We start from the raw sequence: 24,799 nt of genomic DNA, 5'->3' as shown, positions 1-24,799 counted from the left end.
TGTACAATACTGATAATATATGTACCCAAATCAAACATGCATGATAATTCCTGATAGCCATAAACATCTGCAGAAGAGATTTCCCTGCCCTTTTTTTGGAAATAGGCTCATTTTACAACTCCCCCAGAGTTAAACAGTTGAGTTTTACCGTTTTCTAATCCATTCAGCCGATTTTCTGATTTAGAAGAAAATAAGTAACCAGACTCATTGACTTCCATAGTAGGAAAAAATATATACTATGGAAGTCAATGAGATCAGAAACTGTCTGGTTACTGATATTCTTCTAAATATCAGACAATCGGCTGAAAGGATTCGAAAACGGTAAAACCCAACAGTTTAAATCTGGGAAGTTGTAAAATGAGACTATTTCCAAAAAAAGTGGAGTATCCCTTTAAAGAGACAGTACACCCACACATATGAAAATCCTGTCATCAATTACTCAACTACAAACATATTTTGAAGAATGTTGGTGAATAAACAACTTTGGTTCCCACTGACTTCTACTGTATATACAAAAAAAAAAACAAAACAATGGAGGTCAATGGGAAACTAAAACTGTCTGGTTATCAACATTTCTTTTTGTGTGTGTGTGTGTGTTAAGCAGCAGATTTGGATCAACATGAGGGTGAGTAAATTACGACAGAATTCCCATCATTAGGTGGACTATCGCTTTAAAGGATAAGTTCACCCAAGAATTAAAACTGTGTAATTATTTATTCACCTTCATCTCATAAAAAAAAAAAAAACATTCTTTTAGCTTTTTATTTAAAATGCGCACACACATGCAAAAAAAAACACTTGAAGAACATGAAGGTGAGAAAAATGCTTTTCCTTTTTTTCCCTTACTCTCTTTCAGTCATCACTGAATTCATCTTGATTCTCACGTATCAGATGTTTCTGGCAGTGCTCTAGAAAAGTGTCCAGGGCTACGAAGGCCTCGGCACATGGCACACAGTGATAGACTTTCTTTTCACAATCTTCTGGAACCTGCGAGAGGGGAATCCCACCTGCGCACACGCTACAACACCAGCACGGGTCGGCTGGCTGATGAACTCCTTCAGGCACTTCCTCGTGGACTTCCTCATGCGCATGCAGCGCAGCTTTAGAGCTAAAGACCTGATCGCAAGACGTACAAGGATACTCGCCATCCTCGTCTTCATCCCGCTCGTTCCTTTCCACTTCTTCCTTTTGCTTGGTTTCCGTCAGAGCGGGTAGATTTTTGGTCCTCGGTCTACCTCTCCTTGGTCGATTTTCTTGGGAAGGTCTGAGATCCTTTGCACCCTTCGGGTCACGGCCAGCTGCGTCAGCATGGGGAGAGCCGCAGTGTTTGAAATGCGCATAGCGCGTCAGATGGTGCAGGAACACTTTCCCGCAGCGAAGGCACGGATACGGCTCACCTTTCCGCCTTCGCCGGGGAGCTTTCTCAGAGTTCTCCTTTCTCAGAGCTTTCTTCTTTATTTCACGACGGTGTTCCTCTTTCCTGTGTTGGAGGAGCAGTGATGCTTTAGGAAACGATTTGTCACAGGTACGGCATGAGAACATCGTCTTCGTGCTGCGTTTCGTGTGTGCGGGGGAAAAGCGCATGTGGCAGGAGAGTCCAGCAGAAGTACGGAACGTTCTGGAACACACAGTGCAAGCAGAAAGAGACGCGCCGGCGCTCGGAGACGAGGGTGGCGAGGGTGGTTTGAAAGTTTTTACGGGCTGACAGCCTCCGGCCTGCTGGTGGTGCAGCAGCTCTTGCTTGTGGCTGAAGGCTTGTCCGCATGGGGCGCACGCGTAGGGGCTGCTGTTTTGACTGATGGGATCTTCTGGGCGATGTGGGCCTGAAGGTTCGCTCCCGCAGGAAGGGCACGAAGAACTCCTTGTAGGTTTCCCTCTGCACGTCTGGCACATAGAGGAGGAACCAAGGCACTTGTGTAGCTGCAAACTAGAGAGCAAAGCAAACCTTTGGCCACAGCGTTGACAGCAATGGAGCTTTTGTAGGGTCTCTTTTTCCTGGATCTGCACAAGGTTCAGTTCAGAGAATTCGTGGCCGCAGTCCTTGCGGATGGAGGAAGACGTCTGAGGTTTTGGTTTATACTCCATGCAAGTGATCAATTGAGCCAGTTTGGATAAAGTGTCTGACATGGGTTTGGACCTAGTGGATATCTGGTCCCCTTTTGACCCATTCCATTTGCGTTGTACAGAATCCATATTCCTGGATGAAAATACAAATAATAATAAAGTGAATTACTGGCATTCAGTCATAAATGAATCAATCAACTTTATTCCAGACACAAAGGTCCATAGAGACAACACAGTACAGATATTTAAATAAATAAATAACAATACAAACAGTTTAAAAAAAATTGTTGGTGTGTGTTTTTGTAAAAAGATTGAGTTTTTGATTGATTGATAAAAAGGCTCACAAAGGCTGTATTAATTTAATTAAATTTAAAAAATTTATATTGTGAAATATTACCACAATTTAAAATAACTGTTAAGTGACACATTATCATCATTCAAAAGTTTGAAGATTAAAATACATAATTTTATTCAGTTTATTCAGTTAAAACACATTATTAATAACTGAGCACCAATAATAATTGATAGTAACTGAGGACCATCAGCATATTAGAATGATTTCTGAAGGATCATGTGACACTGTAGACTGGAGTAATGGTTGCTGGAATAAATTAGTATACAAGTTTTTAAATTGCATTGCAAGAACAGGTTTACATAATTGACTAGGAAAAAAAGATCAAAATAGTGAAACAAACGGATATGCTTAGCTATATAATGTAGGCACTAAGGTAATGGAGCGACACTGACACAGGAAGAGTTTACTAGCTGTCTTGCTACGCTGCTGACATACAAACTCACCCTCTCGAGGACTTTGTATCACTCAAAATGTTTTTCTCGCCCCTCTGTGTGGACATTATAGCAGAGGTTTTTACGTCCATCAGCGAAAAAAGAACGAAGTTTTGAGGTTAGACACAAACGGACTTTCAGTTCAACTACCATGCACTTCTACCGAACTAGTTCAGGCAGTTTTAAGAACTACAACTCCCATCATCCCATATGAATGAGTTTCACATGCGCGACTGCGATTTATTATCACCTCTTTAATAAAATAAATTCAATATGACCCAAGAAATTACTTTCTTATAACAATTTAGAAATGTCTTACACCCTTTAATTATAAATTATTATAAGTGCATTTATCAAGTGCTAAACAGTGCATTTATTACCAAAAATTCTAAAAATCGTTTTTGTTATTTTAAATATATTTAATTGCAATATAAATATAAATACAAGTATGTTTAAAAACTTAAACTACTAAACTGAAATAAAAAAAGTGCCAAAAAGCACATAACAAATTGACTAAAACAGAAACTAATATTAAAATAAAACATAAAAATAAAAAAATAATAAAAAAATCAATAAACACTATAATATATTTGTAAGTTTTAAGGAGTAACATTTTTTTAAAAAAATCAAGAACACAAGTAGCAGACGTTTATTATGAAATAGCATCGTCCCCTAGTGAGTTGGAATAAAATGACACCCCCTTTTTATTACGATTATTAATATCAATTGGTTAATGTCATGGGTTTTTATCTACATATATCATTAATAAATACTACAATAGCTTATAATTTTAAGTCTTTAAGCAGTAACAGTTCTATTTTTATGAATGTGAAGTAAACGCAAGCAGCAGACTTTTATTATGAAATGTGTTCAAACCGCACAACATCGTCCCCTGGTGAGTTGGAATGAAACTACAACCCTTATTTATTACGATTATTAATATCTGTTCGTCAATGTCATGGATTTTTATATACACAAACAATTTATTAAAAATTATTTAAACAGAACTCGTCAGTTTAGAATTGAAATCATAATATTTTTGTTTTATGTGACATTTTTACTTCCTCCGGTCCAGTTGGCGGCAGCTGCACCTGTCCGCACACAGTCATACATCAGAACAGTGTGTTCCACACTCACCGGCAGCTTATGAAAGCTTCACCGGTTTAACCTCAATCGGTTTCGGAGGAATCGCAGGAGAAAGGACTATTATTTCAGTAGATGATTATCTTGAAGTCGAAATATGATACTTGCAACCAGCGCTCAGCGGGGATTTGGTCACTAAAAAAACAACTAAACTAAGGATGACAGCGCGCGTTTGTTTATTTCTGTGTTAATCGTGTTAATTCAAGATAGTCGGTATAATTTTACACTCATATAGGAAAGGTCACGCTATTTTATTGATGGCCGTATCAGGAGGCGCCCGGCGGATCCCGATGGGTGTTCGGACATTCAGTGAGTTTCTGGAAATAGCGACTGTTGGTCCGTGTCGCTCCAGCAGCCCGTTTAGATGCAGAGAGAGAATACAGCACTGGTCCATCAGGTAAAACACCACACTCACTTTTCATCAAATTATAGAATATATTTTATAACCAAACACATACTATATACACCACAAAAGAGGCTTTTTATTGAACCATTGGCGTGTCACATCTCTGAACAAAACGAGATGGGAAACACCTCCCCCCAAAAATTACCATGGTAACGATAATTCCGATAAAACGCAGAATCGTAATTATGTTGGAATGTCAGTATAAAAAGCTTTATTTATTTTAATGGTGAACATTTTACACGACTGTATGTGTGGCCTGTGTTTCAGAACCCTAATAATTCGGTACTAAAGTTACTGTTACAATCAAAACACCGTGAGGACGTATTTGCCATGATTATTAAAATAATAAAGAATAAATAAAATGACAAAGATTCTTAAATAAATGTATTCTTATACTTGTATTCTTACCATGGTTGCGTAATGTGACTGCCAATAAAACATTTTGAAGCATGGTTTGTAGACATGTGTCATCATGGTACTTCCATGAATACTAATCATAATGGTACAACCAAGGGTTGACGTTAACTTTCATGCACACCAGCCACTCTAGTGGTTTTTCAAAGTTACTAGCCACTCAAACATTTCACAATTTTGACATCAATACCATGGGGGAAAACTGCCATAATATATCATAGTTTGGCAGCAGGTATATTAGCCTGCTGTCACTTTAAGATCTGACACACATTTCAATATGTATTGAAATATCAATATTTTGGACAACAATACATTGCACTTAGTTTATTTTTGCCCTATAATGCCCTTTAAAAAGATTATAATTGAAAAAATGTATTTATTACCCTCCAAAGTGGCCAGTAACACAATCTTGTGTCTCATTTGTCGTCTTTGTCAGACACCTGTCCTCCTGCGGGATCCTGATGACTCGCTACCCTCGCACACTCTGTCTCTCTGAAGTGGATTTGACTCCTACTCCTCACAGGAGATCTTTCATCAGCCTCACTAAAAAGAGAAAAGAGTATTCAGAGAGGAGAATACTAGGGTAAGTTGACTTCTGCCCTTCCCTATCTAGATCTAGTGTCTGATCCTCAACAATAACCGCTTCTTCTTTTTTTATGAAGAATGACGTTAATTGATCTTGTGGAGGCAGGGCAGCTGTAAACATAGGCCTACATCTAATACAGTCAGGGACATAAATACATAAAATAAATTACAATACAAACATACTATAAAAACAATAAGTACAATACACATTTATATAATTTTCATCTGTGTTTATTTTGGTGTATTTAATTTACAGCTTTTTTTAATATTTTAAATGAGTTTAATTTAAATATTTTTTTCTATTTAAAGTGATTTTGTAGATTTTGACTATCCCTTTAATTTTGAAATTGGAAAGATTTACCTGTGTTTTGGTCTTTAGGTTCTCGATGCAAGAAATGTATGACGTGGTAGCCAATGTGGATGAGTACAAACACTTTGTACCATGGTGTAAAAAGTCCCAAACCATCATGAAAAGGGCCGGTCACGCCAAAGCCCAGCTGGAAGTGGGCTTCCCTCCGGTCGTTGAACGATACACTTCCATGATTAGCCACGTCCGTCCACATCTCGTCAAAGTAAGTCATCGTGTGTGTGCTTTACAACACCTTCAGTGCCATCGCTGAAACGCAAAGCAAGAATTCATGACTAATTATATTTCATCCCATTTCAGGCGGTGTGTTCGGATGGTAAACTCTTCAATCACTTAGAGACAATATGGCGGTTTAGTCCTGGTATCCCTGGCTATCCTCGCACGTGTACTGTAGACTTCTCTGTAAGTACCAATTACAAACGTTTGCATCCGTCGCTAAGCTCCACCCTAGTAAGCTTATTGTTACTAGGTCTGACAAGCTTGTCAAAAAAAGTTGTCGTGTTATGGTAATGCGCGTGACATTTTTAAAACACGCTTGAAGCAGTCGACCAATTACAACACACTGGACCAATCAGAGCACATAGTGCTTTTCAGAAGGAGGAGCTTCATAGAGACCGGAAATAAACAGAGCGTTACTGGCAAACTGAGAAGAGAGATCAAATATGGGAACAGTGTCAAATATGTGAAAAATAATATATATTTTTTAACACTCAAGCGTGAAAACCTATTGTAGTTGACCCCCAAAACAATATCAAAGGGATACTCCACCGTTTTTCATATTAAACTATGTTATTCTCTTAACTAAGACGAGTTGATACAATCGCTCTGGCGCGCGAGACACTTTGATAGCAATTAACTACTGTAAGACACGAAACGAGTGGTTTCTGTGAGAAAACGAACCTAAGTTTTAACTCTTGTACTTGTGGTTACAAGAGGAAAAAACAATATAAATACTGTTCGTTTCACGTCTTAGGCCATCAATGTGTACTTACATTTGCGAGTCATTAAATCACGTTTAATTCGGACTTCTCTGTGCATGCTCTTAGAGGTGGTGACCATAGACCTCCATTATATGACTGATAGACAAGAACTTCATAAATGCAGCTAAACCAAAATAAAATAAGTTCAAATGGTTTTTAAAAATGTTTTATTGTTTATTTCTACATTTTCAAACGTTTGTCAAAAGTTTTAGTTAACAATAACACTGATGGACACAGTTTCTAGGGTGGGAGTGTTCAATGATGTTTGTTAGGAAGTAAAGTGAAACCTACCATGTGTGTAAATGTCGTTGGCTTCCCCCCCAGATCTCGTTCGAGTTCCGTTCACTGCTGCATTCTCAGTTAGCGACGGTGTTTTTCGACGAGGTGGTGAAGCAGATGGTGGCCGCGTTTGAGCGGAGAGCGTGTAAACTGTACGGGCCCGAGACGAGGATACCCCGTGAGCTCATGTTTCACGAGATCCATCAAACGTGAGGTGGATCACCACACTGGACTCATCTGGAACTCGCAAAACTCTTTAGATGGTTATCACATGACAAGATTACATTGGGATGGTATTATGGATACCATTTACCTATAGAAGACATTTCAGTTCATTTGAGGTTTTTTGCTTTTTGACTGTGAATGAAGATGAATTGACCGCTGCAGATTTAAAAGTTGAGGAGCAAACACTCGAACGTTATGCTATGGTTTCATCTCGTTTACATATTCTTTCTTGTTATGGGTGTGTTGGGGCCAAATCTGAAGAACTTATTACTGAAACTGAAAGGGATATTTTAGGTGAAATCTCAATCGCACTTGCACGCTGTTGATTACCACAGAACATCATTTCGGTTTGCTCCTCCGTTTTTAAAAACAAACAATAAAACACAGCACAACTGTTGTTTACTTGCCTCACTGAAAATGCGCAGCTTTGACACATTTTATGCTTTTAAGTCAATAGTATTTTCCGTGGTAATCGACCGCATGCGAAAGGCACGGATTAACCCGGAATATTCCTGCATATAGCTAGATTTGAATATAGTGAGAATTTAAAATGCTTGAGGGCTGTCAAACGATTAATCGCATCCAAAATAAAAGTTTGTGTTTACATAATATATGTGGGTGCACTGTGTATAATTATTATATATAAATAAATACACACACATACTTGTATATATTTAAGAAATATTTTCATGTATATACTGTATATAGATTTATATATTATTTATGTTATATATAAATATTTTATTTATAAATAATATTTTTTCTTAAATATACATGCATGTGTGTGTATTTATATGTATACTATATATACAAAATAATTATACACAGTGCACCCACATATATTATGTAAAAACTAACTTTTATTTTGGATTAATCGTTTGACAGCCCTAATTTGAACACGCTTGCAATGAGTTACTTGACTTTCACACTGCACTGAGTTTATTATATTCATCTCAAGAAGTCGCACTCGAGGTTTGAGACTTCAATCGCAACTGTAAATATAACAAACATAAATTATACAGTTAGAGTGACGTCAAATATTTCTCCTACTTAAGTATTTATCCTTATAGACAACAAACAAACTTGTTTATTGAAGTAGTGTATTGGAATGAAGGTGAATTTCGAATTATATTTAGCATGCTAACTCAGGGCTTTGGAGAAATCCAAATGAAAGAAAGCTTAGAAGACAGCCTTTTGTTCCCTAATAGTGATCCCAGTTTGTGCCTGTTCATGTAGACTGCCATTTTCTTTGTTTTGTTGCTTCATTAATGTCTGTTTAAACACTACTTTATTCATTTATTGTGATTTCTTCGAAAAAAGAGCTGGCAAGTAAACTTTTTTTGAACGGTTATTTTATGAGATTTTATTTTGAGCCATTTCAATGCCTTATTTAAGTGTTCATGGCATGTATAAATGACTTCAAATAACGATGTCGATTGAGTATCTAACACCCATCTAAGAGTCTTCCATGGAAATAAGTAGGGCTGTGAAACGATTAATCGCATCCAAAATAAAAGTTTGTGTTTACATAATATATGTGTGCAGTGTGCATAATTATTTTGTATATATAAAAACACACAAATGCATGTATATATTTAAGAAAAATTTGTTATTAATATATCAAATATTTATATTTATGTATATTCATTTTGTATAAATATATAAAGTATATACATGCAAATATTTTTTAAATATATGCATGCGTGTGTATTTATATATACAAAATAATTATACACACACATATATTATGTAAACACAAACTTTTATTTTGGATGCGATTAATCGTTTCACAGCCCTAGCAATAACGTCACCATCAATAGATTCCTTGGGTGTATAATTAAAAAAAGACCTTGTTAAATGTCTGTTAAGTGAGAATGTTTGGTTGAACAACTGTGAATAACAACCAAAGAGATTATCAGTGCTTCATAAGAGCAAGAAGAGCACAGTTTTAGGAACAAAATTGTTATTGTGTGAACCTTAATTGTTGTCAGTATTATAATCTTGCACAAGCTTTCATTTTAATTTGAGAATCTATAAATTTATTTCAAAACCTATCATTTGTGTGTGTTTTAATTGAACTGCTTGATTTGAAACAGGTTGATTTGAAAGCACATGCATCGACCCTTTTGTTTTCTTTCTTCTAAGTTGTAGCACATTGCTAGCTCACCTTTAAGGACAACGGTGTCCGCGCTGAGGAGATACAGGACTACTTGTGAAAACATGACAGTGGTGAACACCAGGGAAGCTGGCAGTGGAGGTTGAGGAAATCTGAGTAAGGTGGTGGCATCTGGGTCATGTATTTATAACCGCGTGAGAGACTAGTGGAGTTTCTTATTCATGCTGCCTTGTTGACCTGAAGATCTATTTCTATACACAGAATTCACCATTAAAACTGAACTTGAATTAACCAATCCACTAACTCTTTCCCCATCAGCAATATATCAAAAGCAAGCCAGTTTTGAGGTTAATTGATGTGATTTTGTGTCTCTGGAAATTAGTGATCTAATCTTGATATCTTCAATTCAATAAGTAAATATCCATAAGCCTGTGTACTAGTCATTGAATCAATTTTCTTTCAGATACTGGGATTCTGCTTTGTCATCGGTTATTCAATTGTTCAACTAAATTGTTAAAATAAAATTAAATGGGAAAAGTTGATTTATAGTTTATTTAGACATTAATTTCACTTTAAGAATGATATCAAAAGTCATTTATACATTCTGTATGTTTATATCTTTTAATATTTGACATTTTGTGCTTTAACAACTCCTTTATATATATATATATATATATATATATATATATATATACAAACGATTTTCTATTTATTTCCTATAATATCATTTTATCTAAATATGTTAGTTTTAGAAGTACAGGTGGTGATGGCGCAGTGGATAAGACACATGCCTTTGGTGTGAGAGACCCGGGTTCGAATGCACTGTTAGACACCAATGTGTCCCTGAAAAAGACACTTAACCCCTAGTTGCTCCAGAGGCATGCGACCTCTGACATATATAGCAATTGTAAGTCGCTTTGGAAATTTTCGACTAAAATAATTCTATATTTTCAGCTTCAGAATCATGAATATTGTTATTCTGGTGTCACCACTGTCCTTGGGTTACAAGCACCATGTCCAAGCCAATTCATTTAAACCCACAATGTAATATCAAATTTAGCATTTTAATCAACAGTATATATTTTGTTAACCTTTTATTATACGTTTTGGAGTATTGCAATAATATCGTATCGCGAGTTCAGTATCGAATCGTGACATGAGGGAATCGTTACACCCCTAGTTTACATTGTCAATTACTGAATGGTAGAATGTGATCAGATTTGATCAATATCAGAATCTTGAGCATATAAAAGACATTAAAAGTGAAAGCGAAAGCATTTCATGTTGAAAAGAAGAAAAAAAATCCTCAAAGGGTTTGTTAAAAACATTTATTGGTTTTCCTTTTTTTGTCAAGTTTTCCCATTTTTTTTCTTTTGTTCACCTAAGCTTCTTTTTCCCAATCAATCCAGACTTTGAACCCCATTCTCTTGTTCCCCTCCCCATTTTTTCCCTGGTGGATCCGACTTCAACCAATTCTCTCCATATTCACATACCTCATTATTTAAATTAACCAGACGGAGCATAACCCAATCCCCTACATCATGATGAAAAAAGTCACACTGGAACAGGGCACGGCAAACCAGACAAATATCTTCACGCTAAAATATGAGTGGGGTTGAAAATGATGATGGGGAGGGGGAAAGTGCCATTGGAGTGCTTATGGACCGACTAGCCTGAATAGCTGCTAGATTATCCAAAAACAACCTGAGAGCAAGCGTGCAAGAAAGTAGGACCGATGTGCGCCACAGCAGAGGTCAGACCAGATGTACAAGTGTTTTAAATTCTATTAAAGGTATAGTTTAATTAAAATAAAGGGTTAAGTGAGTCATTATAGATGGCTATGGTTATAAATTGTGAGTGGTGGTGAGACTTGATATGCAGTTCATACAATCAAACTATATTTACATGAATAAATAAAACCACAAGTTATGTATACCTACACAAAATGACAGCTTTTCTCTTTATACAAGACATCGTTCTTCAAAACACTGAGAAACTAAAACTCTAAACGGGTAAAAAAGGTAGCAGGTTTTGAACGCTCTTGGATGAACGTACAAATTCAACTTGCTCTCAAGTTGGTACACGAATCACCTGCGACTACAATAACTTGTGTAAAAGACACAAATCTTGAACAAATCAAAGGCCAATAAGTCCACTGATTAAATAAAGGGCAAGGGAAGAGGGAGCGATTGGAAGGACTGGTTAGTTTAAATAAAAAGGGCACCACGTGTGCTTCCAAAAACCATACAGGAAGATGAAGACGATTGGTTGAAGTCAGAGAGCAATACTAGAGATAACTTAAAGGGGCAGTACCCTTTTAAACAAATATACAAGCTTCCCAAGTTGAACTGAACTCATAGAATCAATTCTATTGAGAGGACCGTTTTGCCGCCATGGAGTGCTCTTACGAGGAGAAACGTGATGTTAGCTATACTGTATAAACGCATTGTCAAACTTAATCGAATTATCGGACAGGCTCAGAGCAGGGCTTTGATGATTTGTTTCCTCGTACAAACAGGCTCAAGTGATCTCGGGGAGAATAAAAATACAAGACTAAAACTAAATAGTTGGTGTGACAGCTGAGGATAAAGGGTTTATTTACATACCAGGTGAACAAACTCTTCTTAACTAGTATTTAAAGGTCATTCTTTAATTTAAATGGGAGAGTGATTTCTGGGAAGATATCTTACTCTCGGCTGTGTTTTTGGACAATAACACGGCTGGCTCACCTCACTACATCCATAGCTGCGTCATTCAAGCTGGTCATTCGGTCTGGAAAATCGGCGTTAAATGCGGGAAAACTGGAGAGGAGTGACCACAAGCGATGGCTGTGTAATGCGTCTACACATTTCCTGTGAAAATGTAGCTGCAAGTGTGGTTTTGGGAATGAAAGACTAATAAGAGTGTAAATGGGATGTGTAATCTTGACGCTATATAATAAAGGCCCTTTTTAGATGAAATTTAAAAGTGTACTGTCTCTTTGAATCCCTTAGCCCGGAGGCTTGTTTCTAATAGTTTAAGCTCCTCCCCTTCCTGTTCTCACTCCGCTGGCATGGTCTCTACCTCTCTAGCCTGATTTGGCCCCAACTAGTGAAATGAGTCCATCCGTGCTCATGGACTTGGGGCGCTCCAGAGGGAAGCCAAGCGCTCTGCTCCACACCAGCTGGGCGAGGACACCCAAAGCCCGGGATACGCCGAACAACACAGTGTAATAGTTCATCTCAGTCATGCCATAATACTGCAAAACACAAGAATACAAAAATAAGAGGATTTCAGAGCAAACAGAAAAATAGATGGAAACTGAAAATGGCCCAAAAAAAAGGATTCATATAAATTATATTATTTATTTAAAGTGTATACAAAAATTAAATACATATTATATATATATATATATATATATAAACATATTTAGTTATACATATATACATGTATATATATATGCGCATGTATATATACATGTATATATATATGCGCATATATATATATATATATGCGCATATATATATATATATATATGCACATGTATATATATATATATATATATATATATACACACACACATATATATACATATAGATGCATATAGATATATACAAATATATATTTATTTATTTATTAGTTCTTTTAGGCTATTTGTAAAATGATCAAATAATAACAAAAATAATTTACATACAGAAAGGTAAGATAGATATACAAGATAATTTAAGGGCACTTGACAAAAATGATACAGACCTGTGTACTAAAATGCCGAATCATCTTTATATATAAAAAAAAAAAAAAAAAAAAATCACATTTATATGTATTATCAGCTGATTTCTTGTGTCTTACTTGCAACAGGACTCCGCTGTGAGCGTCTACATTGGGCCAGGGGTTCTTGGCCTTGCCCTGCTCCAGAAGCACATTGGGTACGATCTTGTAGAGTTGAGCTACCAGCTTGAACATGGGGTCATTGGGAAGGTGCTTGAGGGCAAACTCGCGTTGGCAGGTGTAGCGGGGATCTGTCTTCCTCAGCACAGCGTGGCCATAGCCTGGCACCACCTGAATAATGACATGAGCGAGAGAACAATCAGTGTGAATAATCATCCATTATACATCTGCGGACTTTCACAACCCCATCTTTTGTACGTCAAGTATATCAAAGGCACTCACTCTGCCTGATTTGAGTGTGTTCCAAATGTAATCTCTCATTTTCTCATCCGACACCTCACCCCCGAGCTCCTTCTGGAGGGCCGTCAGCCACACCAGCACCTCCTACAGGGCAGAGGAGGAAATGCATGAATGAAATGCAAAGCTGGTTAGTATTTCATAACCGCAACACGATGCACATTAAGGCTCAAACCTGATTGGCCAGTCCGTGCAGGGGTCCAGCCAGGCCATTCATAGCAGCACTGAAGGAGAGGTAGGGGTCAGATAGGGCACTGCCGACCAGGTGACTAGTGTGTGCGCTGACGTTTCCACCCTCGTGGTCACTGGAGAGAAACAGAAGCGCACAAGGATTGTAGTTTAAACTAGATTGTAGACTGGCACAACCACATGGCCGCAGGTTATGGAACAAATTGCCGTCATCTATCAACAAAGCATCCAGTGTTTGAGTTTAGAAATCTTAAAAACCTTTTTGTACTCTTGTGCTTTTAATGTTTTGCGAATGTTTTTGGGGATGGACCTAGATATTTCTTGTGCAGCACTTCAACCAATGTTGTTTTAAATGTGCTTCACAAATGAATTTAACTTGAAACTTAAACATGAGGACTTGATTTATTTGAATTATTCTATACAGAAGACATTCCCATCTCGCTACCCCCTTCTTTCCTAACAAGTACAGCGGGTTGGGTGTTTCTTTGCTGACTGAACAATGCGTGTACAGTCTAAAGTCACCGGCCAGTGGGAGATTAAGTTAGATCAATAAATGTTTTATTGATCTTTTTTTTTTAATGCCACACAATCATTTTTCAAAAAGTAAAGTTCATGAGGTGTGTCAGTTTAATGCCATAAACAGTTATTAGAGAATTTAACAGGTGTTTTAGGGATTTCAAATACAATATTTATTAGTAGATTTTGTTTAATTCAAATAGTTTATTACCCAAGGTTTTGTACTTCATTTGCATCCATTTATTCAGAAATCTGTCAGTTATTACTTCATCCACTAATCAGAGAGCTAAATTCACATCTTGATCAATGATCGTTGCTGCCCTAGAAAAAAAAAACATTACTTGACGAAGAGAAAGGTAGGGCAAATTGTTTGCTTTTAGCTTTACACCACTGCTCTTCACATCATTTTCAGTGTCAGATTGTGGATGTTTTTCCTTTTAAAAGCCAATTTACAGTATTGTACTTGTGCTATTGATGTTTAATGGCATGAATGATCCAGTCTGGTAATAGACATCAGGTGCATTCAGGTCTCCACTGGAAATACAAGTGTTTCTCAAAAAGCTTGATGACAGAGAGAACACCAGAGAGCTTTTCTGAGGACAATCACAAAGGTTAAAAGTCCAAGCTGACCTCATTGCTTATGACTAGAACCTAACAGTGAAGGAGATCATTTGTAGGTCATCACCTGTGAATGGTGAGGTACAGCCTCATGAGTTCTGTGAACTGTGGCTCGGTGTAGCCCAGCATGTTGGTGAAGTTGTGTGACCAGTCCAGGTTGGAGTCGATGGCGCCGATGCTGCTGCCTTCACGGTATAAGTTGCGGTAGATCTTGGCCGCCACGCAGGGGAGCTTGGCGATCAAGTCCATTGAGTCTTCATAGACAAACTACACAAAAGTGACGTGAACTCTTGTGAATGTGTCAGTTGCATTAAACAGCAAATAAATATCTTACTCAAAAGTCATTTTAGTCTTATCATCAGGTTTATCAGTACACACTTCACCAATAAAGTTTCTAGAACAAATATTTCCAACGACTCACCTCCCAGTACTTGGCCTTGTTAACTCCCTCAGAGTAAGCCCGGGCAAAACTGCTCTCACTGTTCAGAGCCGTGATGGCGGCGCTGAACTGAGACATTGGGTGCAGGTTGGTGGGGAAGTTGTCGAGCATGGTAACCACATGAGAGGGAAGGGCCGCACGCTTAGCCCACTCCTTGGACAACCAACTCACCTGAGGAAACAGAGAGGAAAAAGATTTGAGGAAAGTTACTACTATGTGTGGAGATACACACATATATACATAACTAGAAGCTCAAGAAAATAAAAATAATCACTTACAAAACCAAAGAAGCAAGTTGAAACTAGTTTTAAAAAGAAAATTTTATCAACAAAATAATTTTTTTAAGCAATCATGTAAATGGGATAATTTTTTGTGTTTTGTGTCAGAATCTTAAAAACCTGATTGTGGGTTTATTTTATGATAAATACAGGCCGACTGTACATTTTCCTTTATGTTAATATTAGGGGCTTTCGCACCGGGTTGTTCTAGGAACTTAGCTACAGGATCTAGCCCCTAGGGTAGTTCCCCAATAATTAAATGTTCCCCAAGGGCCATTTTCCTGGTTGCATTCGCATTGCCAACAGGAACTCTGAAGTGACGTAAGCCGCACTTGTTGTGGTGACTTATTTTGACTGCGCTGTGAACGGCAGAGCCTGACCACACAGCGCTCCCATTCTCCGTCTTAGACAGTAGACAGTATGAAAAAGTATTAGCATTTGCCGTGCAGTTCATGCCCAATGTTGCTAGCTGGGCAGAAATACATAATCATGGTTCGCTTAGTCCGCCCAAAGTTGGATTGGATGTTCTCCTTAGCGTAAAGGTTGAGAGATCCTTCTAATCACTGTTTTCCATGTTCGTAGTTAGTTTATGGAGTAAATATATAGGCTATAAACTGTTTACACAGCATTTTTTTTTAAATGGTGCATTTAGCCAACCAGCAAACACTTACATCACTGGTAGTTTATTGCACTGGTTTAGACCCTACCCTAATTAAGTTTCCCTAAAAGGAGTTCCTAGAACTAAAACCATTCCTAGTTAGTGCGGTTCAAACAACCAAAAACCAGGTACTTCCGCCATTAACTCTAGGAACTATGATATGTTTCCACCCTATTAAGATGTACACAACGAGAGCTGGAACAAAACTTTGTTTCTCAATAGATATTTCCTCTATTGCGCCCTGAATTTCTTTAACAGGTAACCTGCAGTGAATATGAAAATCAATGAATTCCTCCTCACCTGCTCCTCAGTGGGCACCTGTCCTGTGATCAGCAGCCAGAACAGACCCTCTGGCAGCGGCTCGTCTCCGCCGGACGCTTTGGGCAACAGCTGCTGACATTCTGGAATGCTGTAACCACGGAAACGGATGCCCTAAAGACGCGATCGATAAACACAGGGAGGGCATCAGTACGTTTGAATGAATAAAGTAAACAAGGAGAACTGGCGCTTCAAACTCTGACACGGGTTACTAGGATAAATACTAACCCAATGTATATATTTATTCAAGGCACCATGGTGCAACTATCTATTTTTAGGTGCAAATAATTATCTTCTACTATGACATCATTCATGGTACATTTTCAAAACCTGAAATGCCTTTTGTACACGTTAATGATAAATGCATATTGGCGGCTTAATTTTATGGGAAACAGAAACTTTTAGTCTGTTTTGAATAATAATACTAAAATATTAAGCATAACTGAACAATAACATTATATTCTAATAATGATAAAAAATATAAATAGCAATAAATGCTATTGTACTGCTACTAAGACTTTAACATTATAATTTCATAACAAAAAAAGGCATTACATTGATTTATAATTAACAAATGTTTAAATCAATATAACCTGGTTTAAGCTACATTTTAGCAACACCGGATTGACTACACATGACTTGCGTGCGTGTGCGCTCACCTCATCAGGGTCGAGCACAGAGGTCTCGTACACTAAACCCTTCATGCCTCTCATTCCTCCATAAACCTGTTGAACAGAAACAGCACTCAAACATTACTGAGATACTTCTATCATCACCCTTTTGTGATGCTTTCAAGTCTGCCATCTCACTTCTCTGCCCTAAATTTGCCCTCTGGGTCATATTTTTGAATAATTATACCCCTTGAATGCAGTTTAATCTGCAATGTAGAATAACTGGCAGTGAGACAAACACCACATGACTCAGCTGAAAGAACAGCCATGACAGCAGCAGCACTCACACCATAGCCTGAGGGTCCTTGAGAAAACAGTTGTCCAATCAGAGGCCAAAAAACTATTACTGTGTTTGTGGGCGTGTGCAACACCACATCATGTGAGACAGAACTGGTCAGGCATGTTAGGTAACACTTGCTCGTGTCATCAGTCACACGAAACAGAGCCTGGCTAATAGTAAGGCATAATATATCCTAAATTTAAGCCAATGACTCCTAACCAGTTACTCAGAAAGAAAGGATACAATTAGCAATTGTATTAATAAACAATTGATTTACTTCACTAAAAAAATTACCATCTTCAGGATTATTAATGATAATCCTCAATGATATCCAGTCAAATATGAGTAAGCAGGAAACATTTCTGATTTGACTTGATAAAGGGGTATTTGGGGCCAATAGGTTAGAAAACATTAATTTAAGCAATAAGGTACGAAATATTATCACGATTAAAGTGTTATGTTTACAATACTGCACAGCCTTTTTGCTTTTTACACACTTTTTTTAAAAACTATTCCAAGCATAAAGAACCATCATTCTGCTAAAAATGAATCTCTGATATGTAAACAAAGTGTGAGTGGTGTTGAAGTGAGTAACTGTATCAGTGTTGTGATTGTTAACAAAAAACTATTAAAATAGTTATTTAAAATTGACATGATATAAAAAATTGAGACCATTTTTTTATGTTGAACATTGAACAATGTTGCCTAGGCAAGTTACTGAAATAAAATGAGTTTAAGTACTAAAATGACTAGCCTAAGTACTATGAAAACCTTACAGACGGTAATGGTGAGTGCAGTGATATTCTCTCACCATGTCCACCGTTATCTGACCGATTGGAGTTTTGCCATGCTGCTGTTTGAAGTTTTTGATCCTGCTCTGTTCTTTAGGGATGAGGTCTGCCAAGACATCTTTTAAATTCTGCATAAGTTCAAGGGGAAAAAAGTCAGTTTGGTTAGTGAATCTGGCACAAACAGATTTAATAACTGTCTAACATGCAATATAAATGACAAATTGCTTTTTGAGGTTCAAAAAAAGTATACACGGACATTTGATAGTGACTCAACCTTTCAAAAGCAAGGCTGTGATCTAATCTCAATAAGTGTAATTATTAACATCTGAAGTCTGGTTCCGGCTATGATCAAATTATGCAGATACATACCGAGGATGCACTGACATTTCTGGCAGCCACAACAACGCATGCTGCATTCTGGAAGAGAAAAGAAAATACAGACTTTGATGAAAGATGCAAAGCAGGGCAAGTTCATCATCATGATAACAACCAGGGAGATATCACCGGAGAAGGTCTGCTGACAGCTGCAAGGCAGGTGACTTTAGTTACACAATGCAAAACGTGTCAGTTGCCAAGGTAATGCTTTTTCTTTGGACTCAAATTACAAATCTTCTAATTATCCAAGCTAATTTTATTACAGAATTCCTTCAGGAAGAATGACGAGTTTTTCCTGTATGGCCTATCCCTTTCCTAGATCAAGATACATCCTTAATTTCTATACATAGCATAAGATTAAGAGCCCTGTCTGATCGACACACAGCAGGACTAGAGATAAACTGCCACTGCAGAATGACTCAAGCACGGACGTAAAGACGGGTCAGATTGGCAAGGCATGTGGGGAGACGATTCTCGTAACATAATATAGTCATCATTAATTCTCTACACACACAGGCAGCTTTTACAGCATTTAGCTGTGGGGTGTGAAATTGAAAATGTTTAACGTTAAAAAAAAGGTAATTTACCTCTGATTTTTAGCTAATATTAAGAAATCACCTAACAACCAAATACAACATGTCAACAAGTATGACATAGAGAAGCAGTGCTCACATTTTCTTTAGCAAATTTAAAAACAGTGACGCACCGATAAAATTCTGGCAGATACTGATAAGCCAATACTTATTTTGATGGTATGGTATGGCCAAAAACTGATAAATTTACACTTAATCATTTAAAAAGTAATCCAAAATCGACTTACAAATTAGGAGTAAATTAATAAAATTGTATACTAGCATTTTGTCAAAATAAATTCTAAATAAAACACTAAAAATCTATCATTTTAAATGCTACAAGTGACAATGTACAGTGTGAAAAAATGGATGTTCCTTCTAAGATTTGCAAAAGATTACATTAAATGGTGTTATTGACTATTTGCATTTGAAGCATTAGAAGGCATCAATCAATTTAAATGTAAAAAGAGTAAATGAGCATGCACAATCAAATAACTAATATTGACACATTCTCTAACATTACCCTTGTATTACACCCTTGAATCTATTATTGATATATTATCGATGTGCATAAAAATGCTGTGAAAAAAGCTTGAGTTAATTATTTTCTATCAGTCTTCTAACAGGGCTACACTGCACATACTGGTTTGCTTTCACCTGAAGGGTCAGATTAAGACTGAGCTGGATTACACAGGGAATGACTGCAAAGCCAATACTTCCTACACCGTGAGCCTCCTGACTGCAATGCGAGTCAGTGCACTGACATCATCAGACACCCGTCACTCTGTCTGCAGTCTGCACTATAGCTAAAGATTTCTCTTCTTCAGGCTGACACACCTTGCATGACACACAGTAGCTATGTAACCAGAAAAACATTCAAGACAGGTTCTGAACTAATTCATGGGTGGCCTTTATTGTTGTTGAGAAGAAACTGCTTGTCTCTGACCTGAAGTCTATGGCCGTGTAATCTGTGGGAAAGGTGAGGCTACTGGCAGCTGTTAGTTTGACCCCAGTGCAACGAGGAGGGCGATTACATAAGCCTCTGTATTCTGTACTGTAGTAGCGGAATTCCTAAATGAACACGATTCTGCTGTCTATTAAATATTTGACAAGCACGATCACAGCGGGACATTCAAATCCGCCCATTTATTTGCTATTGAATCATTCATTCAAGAGATTTGTAATCATACAGCCAGTACATAAATAAGTGAAGTCTTTAGGAGTGAGTCATTGAATCATTCAAACAATCTGTTCATCATTCATTAAATAAAAAAACAGATTTTAAATAAATACATATAATAATAAAATAAAAATATTTTATATATATATATTAATATTTTTAATATTTAATATTATTAATATTTTAATATATATATTTTTAAATAGACTACAGCAATTAACATCAGAACATCTAGTATGTAAATTACACGTTATTTTGTTCAATTGTCTAATTCAGAATCGTGGGATAATGGTGATCTCTATCTGAAAAAAAAAAAAAAAAAATGTGATTCTCAATTTATCCACAACCGTGCAGCTCGTTTTAACCTTAAAATTTAACATTAAAGGGTTAGTTCACCCAAAAATGAAAATTAAGTCATTAATTACTCACCCCCATGCTGTACCAACCCCGTAAGACCTTCGTTCGTCTTCGGAACACAAATGAAGATATTTTTGATTAAATTTGAGAGCTGTATAACTACCACATTGGCTCCTAAGGGACTGCCTCTTGACGGCCCAGAAAGTCAATGAAGAAAATGTTTAAATATCCCAAGTGACTACCGTGGCTCAACTATATGTTTATCAAGCGACGCGATACTTTTTGTGCGAAAAAACAAACAAAAATAACGAGTTTATTCGACTATTTTTTTCTTCCTTGTAGGCCAGAACGAGACTTCCTTATAGATTTCCACGACGCATGCGCGAGAATTGCGATCTGAAGTAGTGTAAGCTGTGTACGCAGATCGCAAATCTCGCGCATGCGTCGTGGAAAAATTTTTGGGTGAACTAACCCTTTAAATAGCTAATACAATGAGCCACGATGATATTCAATAACAGTGTTTTTTCTATTAATTACCCAGACTTGCATAATTTCTAACATTTCTATGGAAGTTTACAACATTAGGGTTTAACACTTGCAAGTGAAGAAATTAAGACAATAATGTTGTAATTTTAATTTTAAGTTAAATAACTATTATACTATGAAACATCCATTTTTAGTGTAGTTAAAAAAATGTAATATGCATTTACTTAATTCAGCTTTTAAGTATGCATTTTAAAGGTACAATGTAGGATTTTTGTAATAAAATACCCAAAAATAACTTGCACAGTGTGATATACATTTCCTGCAGTTGTGTACTTACAATATCCCAAAAGTTAGATGTTTAATTTCAGAGAAATATCCATTTTAAACGTGAACTGAACTGTATTACTGCCTGACAAACGATACTGTGAACTTGTTCATTCTGGTGTCTGCGAACGCACGCTCTCTCAGTAACTTTGTTCAATAGGGTGGCAGATTTCCATAGAGCCTTCCAGACAAAAACCTGGCTAAAACACGCCGTAAACAGGCATTAATATGTAGCGAAAAAAAACACCCAATCTAGCAACACAAGACACCTGTGTCACACGCACCGCCAAGCATACGTCATCAAAACAAAAAGCAGCATGAGCTCGACAAAGCATAGAGGAGGCGTTGTATCGCATGATCATTTAAACGAGTTTTATGACGAGGTCGGCGAGGATGGGAAAAATCGTACATTTCTGCACAAACTTTGTCTGAACTACTTCATTTTAAAATGTGAACTGAACTTTGAACTATTTTACTTAGAAAGTGAACTTTCCCAACATTGGGCTCGTCCCTTCATTGTCATTGTCGCCTGTCAATAACGTAATATCCATATTATCCCTGGTTTCCGCTCGTACTGCCATAATAACCATTGGTGACAGATGTGGAAAACTGCGTTTTGTCAAGCGGCACGTTCACGCTGTTGTTTTGTTCAAACATTATGGACCAATGGCAAGCAGACATTGAGACAAAAGGAGAACTAAAACGAGGATCAATATCGGCATGGCGTTATCAAAAGCTTCACATCCATGACCAACTTTGACTTGACAGCGACGCCGCTCTTGCGTACTTTATTAGACAGGTGAGCAAATGTGCATAAAACTAATCGATGTTATTTAGTTCAACATGATGAAATGTTAGAATATGTTATTTTAATGATGAACAGAAGAAAATCTGACTGTCCTTCTACAAGGACAACTCAAATGTAAAAAATTAAATGCAAAACTACAAATCCTACGGTGCAACGTATGCTATACAACAACAACCCTTGGCAACAGAATCAAGGTAAGGACCGCGTCACAAATGCGGCAGAGTGCATTTGCAAAGGGATACTGGCCAGCTGGCAATCTTAGACATCTCTTTGACTTTTGACTCCTATTGTGACTACTGAAGCACAGACTATTCTACAGAGCCAGCCTATATGCAGAACAGACACAAGGGTTGGCGTGTTACTGTTACCAGGGATCACTAATACCATATGGAGGAAATCCATAAGAACTCTTTGTGAGTTTTCTTTAGGAAGGGAAAATGTATAAAAGATTGACAGGTAATGCTCTATTCGGCTTCCAAAAGCCATCTGTGCTTTGTTTAGATGAAAACACCTTGTTTTTCTATACTCAAAGCAGATGACAGGCGGACAGAGCTGTGTCAGACAGGTCAGACGTGCTGAAGAAGTAGTTGTCCACCATCTGAATGCTTTATCAGGAACAACTCTTTATGGTACCGCTGCATTACAAATCCATTCACATAGCTTAGCAAATCTCTCAAAAGTGTCATTTAAGTCTATTATTTAAAGTGCTTTCAAAGCAGACAACTAGGTCTGAAGTGAAGAAGGTCCAACACATAACTAAAAAAAAAAAAAAAGAAAAATTATGTAAGTACAGTACAGGAATGCACCTTGGTCACTCCTATGAACTGACAATCAGCAGATTACATAAATGTAATACACTGCAGAAGAGAAGGCAGATAAACTTTGGTGTACACAGGTCACCTAGGGGTGTGAACGGAGGGTTAACCCTGAATGACAAGAGCACAGTGACCTATATTACTATGAAGTCATTCCGACTGAGACAGTACATGGATAAGTGCAGATTTCTTTAGGTTATATATAAAGTGACACGTTTTCCACTTATTTTTCCCCCCCCATCACAATCTAGATATGACGTGAAAAACATCACCAGTGACACGTCGTTCAATGCATTTCAGATCAAGGAGAACAAAACTATATTGAGGAATAAAATGTGTATGGCTTGTAACTTTGGAAATCACAGAACTTGAAAGAATGGCAACAAAAGCCTAAACAGGTCATCATTAAGGAAACTACTCGTGCACATTACTCTTGCACTCGTTTTTCACATTATGCAAATTCCATAAAATCGCAAGGTTTTAGAAACTAGATCATGGGTTTTTTAAACTAAAGTAAGTGTGAGTATGTATGCATGTATATGTCAATTAGTAGGGCCTACTGTACTAGTGAGCGGGTGAAACCTTGATAAGTAGACAATGCACAAACCCTATATATCCCTATTATGGTGCAATTATAATAATCTAGCAAATCCACAAACTATTGAAACTATTAAAATATTAATAAATTAAATGACAATCCTGAAGGTCAAGTCAGCCACAGACAAAAACTACAAGACTGACCGGTCTCAGACTATAGCTAAACAGGTTCAGATCGAAGACGTCAAAGTAATTGTTCAATTTTAGTTACATTAGATCAACTGAAACTGGTTACAGTGTTTAATTTCATGTGAAAGCACGTCAACTAAGTTACACAACTGGGCTTCAGAATAGCGTGAATATCAGAAAAACAAATATAGCGGGTTTATTTGTTATGTATCTTTATGTACCTAAATGAAACCAAATCTTAAAACACAACTTTATATTGGCTGTGCCTTAGTTTTGACAGCTTGCTTTTTAAGTTCAAACACAATTTTGAACGTCTGATAACATTTTTGAAAGCCTAGCTAGCCTATGTAGTCAAGCACAATTGGTATTGAAAGACAGAGGGAGATTTTAAAAATATAGAGTTATATGGGGAGAAACAAAAACAGAATATGTCACTTTCATGCATAAATGACCGAAAGTAGATCGATATGGTTTATTATTACTGGCTGTCTGTCAATACGGTGATATATGCTAAGCTAAGCTAGCCTAACCAGGCAGCAGCCTGTGTTTCCCTCACTAAAGTTAAAATAAAACTTTCCTACCTTTGAACTGAGGAGCCTTGGGGCTAGTCTGCTGATAGAGAGGAAGGACATTGTTCTTTTATGTGTGTATAAATATTACAAGTGGTTCTTAATCGACCCCTGCTTGAAGGTGCCCCTCTCGCTACCGTGCTCGCGGTGAAGGTTGAAAAAGGAACTCGAGGGCCTGTTGTAGGCGCGGTTTGAGTCAGCTAGGTCCTGGTGAGGATGGAACTGCGAGACCGTTCTGATTGGTTGAAAAGTAGAAAGCTAATTTTGATTGGCGACAAGTCTCATCGCTTTTTCATTTGA

General features: G+C 37.2%; 3 protein-coding genes across 4 annotated transcripts; 1 reads left to right on the top strand and 2 right to left on the bottom strand.

Annotated features, from left to right (window-relative positions):
• Positions 1–746: 746 nt before the first annotated feature.
• On the bottom strand, positions 747–5,329 carry LOC120463420 (uncharacterized). 2 transcript variants are annotated; one of them, XM_089124674.1, is made up of 2 exons: positions 5,197–5,329; positions 747–2,197 (listed from the first exon to the last, which is right to left on the bottom strand). In XM_089124674.1, the coding sequence occupies exon 2, from the start codon at positions 2,191–2,193 to the stop codon at positions 853–855; it is 1,341 nt and encodes a 446-aa protein (XP_088980800.1). In that variant the 5' UTR covers positions 2,194–2,197; positions 5,197–5,329; the 3' UTR covers positions 747–852. The 2 variants fall into 2 exon arrangements, with proteins under 2 accessions (XP_088980800.1, XP_039508438.2); XM_039652504.2 differs by lacking the exon at positions 5,197–5,329 and adding an exon at positions 2,863–3,053 and having other exon boundaries at positions 748–2,197.
• coq10a (coenzyme Q10A) lies at positions 3,969–7,382 on the top strand. The gene is made up of 5 exons (XM_039652505.2): positions 3,969–4,390; positions 5,250–5,396; positions 5,778–5,970; positions 6,066–6,167; positions 7,070–7,382. Exons 1-5 carry the CDS (start codon positions 4,251–4,253, stop codon positions 7,235–7,237), a joined length of 750 nt encoding a protein of 249 aa, XP_039508439.1. The 5' UTR covers positions 3,969–4,250; the 3' UTR covers positions 7,238–7,382.
• Positions 7,383–12,081: 4,699 nt separating this feature from the next.
• Positions 12,082–24,671, bottom strand: cs (citrate synthase). Its single transcript, XM_039652248.2, has 11 exons — positions 24,512–24,671; positions 18,657–18,704; positions 18,308–18,415; positions 17,205–17,270; positions 16,528–16,659; positions 15,274–15,462; positions 14,920–15,119; positions 13,705–13,834; positions 13,515–13,616; positions 13,194–13,403; positions 12,082–12,603 (listed from the first exon to the last, which is right to left on the bottom strand). Exons 1-11 carry the CDS (start codon positions 24,560–24,562, stop codon positions 12,433–12,435), a joined length of 1,407 nt encoding a protein of 468 aa, XP_039508182.1. The 5' UTR covers positions 24,563–24,671; the 3' UTR covers positions 12,082–12,432.
• Between the last annotated feature and the right edge of the window lie 128 nt (positions 24,672–24,799).

The sequence above is a fragment of the Pimephales promelas genome, chromosome 20 (genome assembly GCF_988280905.1).
Source record: "Pimephales promelas chromosome 20, fPimPro1.hap1.1, whole genome shotgun sequence".
In the NCBI taxonomy this organism is placed as follows: Eukaryota; Metazoa; Chordata; class Actinopteri; order Cypriniformes; family Leuciscidae; genus Pimephales; species Pimephales promelas.
The sequence above is the reverse complement of the archived record's forward strand: the minus strand, read 5'-3'. Positions and strand labels throughout refer to the sequence as shown.